General features: G+C 41.6%; 1 protein-coding gene across 2 annotated transcripts in view; it reads right to left on the bottom strand.

Moving 5' to 3' along the window:
- The window catches only part of LOC119409219 (sodium bicarbonate cotransporter 3), a 31,068-nt gene that overhangs the window by 5,375 nt on the left and 19,769 nt on the right, over positions 1-5,924 (bottom strand). For both annotated transcript variants that reach the window (XM_037676058.1, XM_037676059.1), the window contains one exon: positions 4,634-4,767. In XM_037676058.1, coding sequence (XP_037531986.1) covers positions 4,634-4,767 — 134 coding nt within the window. The remainder of the gene's footprint in view (positions 1-4,633; positions 4,768-5,924) is intronic.

The raw sequence follows: 5,924 nt of genomic DNA, 5'->3' as shown, positions 1-5,924 counted from the left end.
GACCTGAGGAGCAGCTGATCACATGACCCGAGGAGCAGCTGATCACAAGACCTGAGGGATCCAGAGGGCGTGTATGGATGCAGCTGCTCGGACAGATAGGGCGGGGCCAGTCCATTAAGAGTTTTAAAAGCAAATAAAATAATTTAAAATGAATCCTGGAATGTTCAGGCAGCCAGTGCAGGGAGGATAAAACAGGAGAGATGTGGTCAAACCTTCAGTTACAAGCTGTGCAGCAGCGTTCTGGACCCTCTGACGCTGAGAGACACACGAGTCACTGGTTCCTGTAGAGTGTTACAGTCGTCCAGCTGAGAGGTCACAAAGACGTGAACTACTGTTTGAAACGCTGCTGAGAAAGAATCAGCTTCACTTCAGCTGCCTCAGATGGAACAAACTAGATTTAACAACTGCTCTGATGTGGTTTTCTAATTTTAGTCCAGCATCAACTTTGACCCCAGGTTTGAAACAGCTGGCCTGATGTACTGGGCCAAGGAACCAACATCTGCACTGGGAGTCTCAGTGGAGCTTCCAAAGACCATCACCTCAGTCTTTCCCTTGTTGAACTTTAAGAAGTTCACAACCATCCAGGCTTTGATGTCCTCCAGACATGAAGACAGAGGGGCCAGAGAGTTAGTCCTTCGTCTTTAGTGGGACATGTATCTGTGGATCATCTGCGTAACAATGAAAGGAGATCCATATTTTCTAAAAAATAGAGCCAAGAGGAAGCAGGTACAGCATGAAGAGGAGGGGCCTAAGACTGAGCCCTGTGGAACCCCATACAAGAGAGGAGCAGGTACAGCGTGAAGAGGAGGGGGCCTACGACTGAGCCCTGTGGAACTCCATACAAGACAGGAGCAGGTACAGTGTGAAGAGGAGGGGGCCCAAGACTGAGCCCTGTGGAACCCCATACAAGACAGGAGCAGGTACAGCGTGAAGAGGAGGGGGCCTACGACTGAGCCATGTGGAACCCCATACAAGAGAGGAGCAGGTACAGTGTGAAGAGGAGGGGGCCTACGACTGAGCCCTGCGTTTATCCGTAAAAATGTTGCTAATGAAAAAAAAAAAAAACAACTAATTGATGTTTTTATATTTTATTGAACATTTTGTCTTTTATTCTTCTTGTAGCTTCTGAACCCTCCATGCATCGAACAAAGATCTTTTTTTTTTTTTTTTAAATCAAAGCGTAATTTAATGTTCAGTTTTCTGTCAAAACATCAATAAAACCTTGAGTTTAGTCCTAATCTATAGAAAGTTATGTGTTGATATAATCTGTAGTTTTGATTTACTGGATTAAAGAGCAGAAAACTTAAACACAACAAGGATTTTATCAAAGTGTTAAAAAACGATTTAAATACTCAGATCTGTCCGAACAAACGTCTAATCTAAATCCTAATCCCCTTAAATCCAGATTATCCCTCTGATCCCTGATCCGTTTGGCTTCTTCTAACACCAAACCCACAGAAACATTCCGGTCCAGGCCCGGCTCTGAAGGACCAACACCTGACCCTGAGGCTGAGTCCGGACCGGACCTGAAGAGTGTTGACAACGGTCACACAAACAGCATAACATAACATTCAGCAGAATGGTTCTTACTGCAGCACACGGAGGAGGTTCTGCAGAATCAGAACTCATCCAGGCAACAATCAGGCTCATCAGTCAAGGAAACACACACACACATCAGTTTTGTTGTGTGTTTCCTTGACTGATGAAGCCTTCTGGATCGAAGGCGAAACGTTTCAGCACAAAAAAATAAACCGTCCAAATGACCTGACTGAAAAATGTTGGACAGAACATTAAGGTAAACCCGGACCTGTTAGGTGGATTCACCCACTTCCTGTTTACAGTTGCAACACTTTTATTGCTGCTGATGTAAATAAAATATATTCTTTTGTTTGAGTTATTAAAGAAACAAACCAGAGAGATGTTCAGGAACAATTTCAAACAAACCCAGAGAGATGTTCAGTAGGCCTGTCATGATAATTAATTTTGCTGGGCGATTAGTTGTCTCAGAAATTATTCCAATAAACAATAATATTGCTTGAAATTTGACAATAATTAGTCATTACTATCAAATTTAAGAAGAAATGTTGGTTAATGTTTGTGTGTAGCACCTTTTTTGACCAATGGATAGCAGTATAAGACTGTTCGAACGGAAGGATGGATAGTGAGGGAGCGAGCAGCGTGTCTAAGAAAAATGGGAGGGAGGGCCCTTGACGTGACATGGGCTGTCTCTCTTCGGTTCTTAAAATGGCGGACGCTTGGTGTGGTTTGAGCTCTTTAGCATTTGTCACACAAAGCTTTTAATAAAAAAAAAAAATCAGTAAACAAGTTCTCAGCTTCTTTTTCAGAGAAAAACAACTTTTTACACAAAGGCACGAGTTTCAACCGTGAATTTTGAAGCTTCGACAAGACGGAGGTTTTTTCCCAAAGTCGGCCTGTTAGCTTAGCTTCTCAGCTTAGCTGCTTTTAATGATCCAAAAACGTGATTTTGGATCATTAAAACAGATTTTAAAGAGAAAAGAGAAAGGGAGGGGTCAGTGAAGAACCGGAGTTGAGTCTTTTGTCGTCCAGTGTCTTCAGTAGAAAGAGAGACACGAAGAAACAATAACGCTGATAAATGAAAATGAGGTCGATAGTTTTCATTTATCATGCGATTAATTGATTTATTGTTCATCGAGACAGGCCTAATGTTCAGAAACCATTTCAAACAAACCCAGAGAAACTTTCAGGAACCATTTAGTTGTGTTTGATTGGGAGCCAATGGAGAGAAGCTAAAACTGGAGAGAGATGATCTCTCCCAGTAACTCCAGTTAAGACTCTGGCAGCAGCATTTTGGATCAACTGAAGACGTTTTAAAGAAGTATTTGGACACCCAGATAATAAACCATTGCAATAGTCCAGTCTAGACGTGACAAATGCATGGACCAGTTTTTCTGCATCATCTTTAGATCAGATGTTTCTAATGTTAGTGATATTACGCAGGTGGAAGAAGGAGGTTCTAGTAACGTTTTTAATGTGGGGGACAAAAGACATGTCCTGATCAAAAATAACACCAAGATTTTTAACATTAGAGCTGGAGGACAGATTAATGCATCTAAGGAGGGAGAAAGACTGAAACATTCATTCCTAAGGTGCTCAGGTCCAAAAACCAAAACCTCAGTCTTGTCTGTTCAACAGGAGAAAATTAAGGGTCATCCAGGTTTTTATGTCTTTAAGACATGCTTGTAGTCTAAGTAGCTGATTGGATTCATTGGGTTTAATGGACAAATATAATTGTGTGTCATCAGCATAACAATGAACATTTATCCCAAGCTGTTTAATAACTTTACCTAATGGAAGCATATATAAAGTAAAGAGTATTGGGCCAAGCACTGAACCTTGAAGAACTCCATGACTAACTTTGGTGTATGAAGAAGATTTATTATTTACATTTACAAACTGGAATCTATCAGATAGATATGATTTAAACCATTTTAGAGCTGTTCCTGTAATCCCAGCATCATATTCAAGTCTCTGTAGTAAAATATTGTGATCAACTGTATCAAATGCAGCACTGAGGTCTAACAGGACCAGTAGAGACACAAGTCCATTGTCTGAGGCCATGAGAAAATCATTAGTGATTTTTACTAGTGCTGTTTCTGTGCTATGATGAGCTCTAAACCCTGACTGAAACTCTTCAACAGATTATTTCTTTGTAGATGTTCACGCAACTGACCTGCAACTAGTTTCTCTAGAATTTTTTAGATGAAAGTTAGATTAGATATAGGTCTATAGTTGGCCAGAATTTCTGAATCAAGATCAGACTTCTTAAGTAAAGGTTTAATTACAACAACCTTAAAGCTCTGTGGTACATAACCATTTATGGACTGTAAATGGACTGTACTTATATCACATTTCTATCTTATTTCAAGACACTCAAAGCTCTTTACAACAATCTGTGCCTCATTTACCCATTCATACAGCTCTATACTAGATCTATACAGAGCTAACTGAACAAATCATTCTAAAGAGACTAATCAGAGCTTTAGATCACATTCATTCATCGATGGGACACACATCAGAGGCTATGAGGGGTTCAGTGTCTTGCCCAGGGACACTTCAACATGTGACTGCTGGTGGAATCGAACCCTCAACTCTCGCATTGGAGGACGACTGCTCTAACCACTCATCCACAGCCGCCACATTTATTAGAAATAAATTCAGCAGATCCAAGACGTGGTTACTAATTAAGGGAAATACCTCTTTAAACAGTGTGGTTGGGATGGGATCTAGCAGGCATGTGGATGGTTTGGATCAGGTTATTATTTTTGATAATTCAGAGCTCAACAGGACAAAAACTGTCCAAACATTAATCAGGTTCTAGTGACAATTTTATAATTTCATCTGACACAGAACCAGAGGTGATACTAGGAACGTCCAGATCTATCAAAACCTGGTTCCTAACTTGTCATGTCCAGAACCATCAGAACTTAGTTTCCAGGTTTTAGAGCTAAGCATCAATACTTCAGCCCTGAAGTTCTGGTCAGAATCGGGTCACACAGGTGTCTTTGGGAGGAGTTCATGGATGTTTGTGTCAGAACTTTGAGCAGAGTCACATTCAGACAAACCTACAAATCAGCACCCGATATGGACTCACCAGCAGAACTTGAAGAGGATCTTCTCGAACACCAGAACCGGCCCGGTGCTGCCCAGGATGGTGAGAGGCTGACCGGCAAACAGCGAGTAGGCCACGCCCGTCATGGACGCTCCGAACAGAGACTCGATGGCACTCTGCCAGAAACACAGAGGGTCAATCAGTACCTGGACTGGTCCATTCAGTTCACGTTATTTATAAAGCACCAAATCAGAACAGAAGTCGTGTCAGGAGGCTGAACAGAAACACCACACATCACAGAGTCCATCACAGAGACACAGACACACAACGTAAAAAGCTGCACTTCACCAATTTATCAAAATTGCTGTTTGAAAACACTGAACATGTTTCTCAGTTTGTAGCCGACGCAGCTGCAATCTGTGGACAGACAGTAAATATGTTGCTGCCACCATAGTCAGTACCTCTAAACTAGGACTCTGACAGGACCCCCCACTGCAGCTCTGCAGACCAGGAACCTTTTAATAAACAACACTAATAATTACTTCGTCAGGGCCCTGTGATCCATGGAAACACGTCAGCGCAGAGATGCGGCTCTTGGTCCCCCCAAAGCTCAGACCACGTTGGGCATTAAATGTGGCTAAATATCATCACAGTTCAACATGATCCTTAAGTTTAATAGATGACACGGAAGAGTGTAAAAGCTGGGGACCAGTCCTTTACCCAGTCATTTATACACTTATCAGGAATTTCAACCATGTGACCAGAGAGCCCACTCTGGTCAGACTAACAAAGACCCCAATGATCCTTGATTGTGAGGAGTGAGAGGTCAATCTGCATTATGCACGCTTACAGAACTCCTCAACTTTATAACTTGAACCCCACACTCCTTGTTTCTTTGAACGGAGAAAGCTCCTCGGACGAGAAGTGAAACGTCTTCACCAAAGTTCATGCTCAATAATCCAGGTATAAAATCCAACAATGTTCAGTCAGGTCATCTGGACAGTTTCTTTTCTGATGGTGAGATGTTTCATCCTCCATCTGAAGACACTGGATGTTATCATTGTTTTTCTTTTACATTTTATTGTTGGATGTAACTGGGACCCCGAGTACACAATCTTGTTTCACCACATGTACCACATGTGGTGTGAATGACAATAATGAACCTCTGACTCTGATGTTTCCTTCAGTTCTTACTATATTTCGTTTGATTTTTACTGTTTCCTTGGGTTCTTACTATGTTTCCTTTGGTTCTTACCATGTTTCCTTTGGTACTTACCATGTTTCCTTTGGGTTCTTACTATGTTTCCTTGGGTTCTTACTATGTTTCCTTGGG

The sequence above is a fragment of the Nematolebias whitei genome, chromosome 5 (assembly GCF_014905685.2).
Source record: "Nematolebias whitei isolate Nwh7 chromosome 5, NemWhi1, whole genome shotgun sequence".
Taxonomy (NCBI): Eukaryota; Metazoa; Chordata; class Actinopteri; order Cyprinodontiformes; family Rivulidae; genus Nematolebias; species Nematolebias whitei.
The sequence above is the reverse complement of the archived record's forward strand: the minus strand, read 5'-3'. Positions and strand labels throughout refer to the sequence as shown.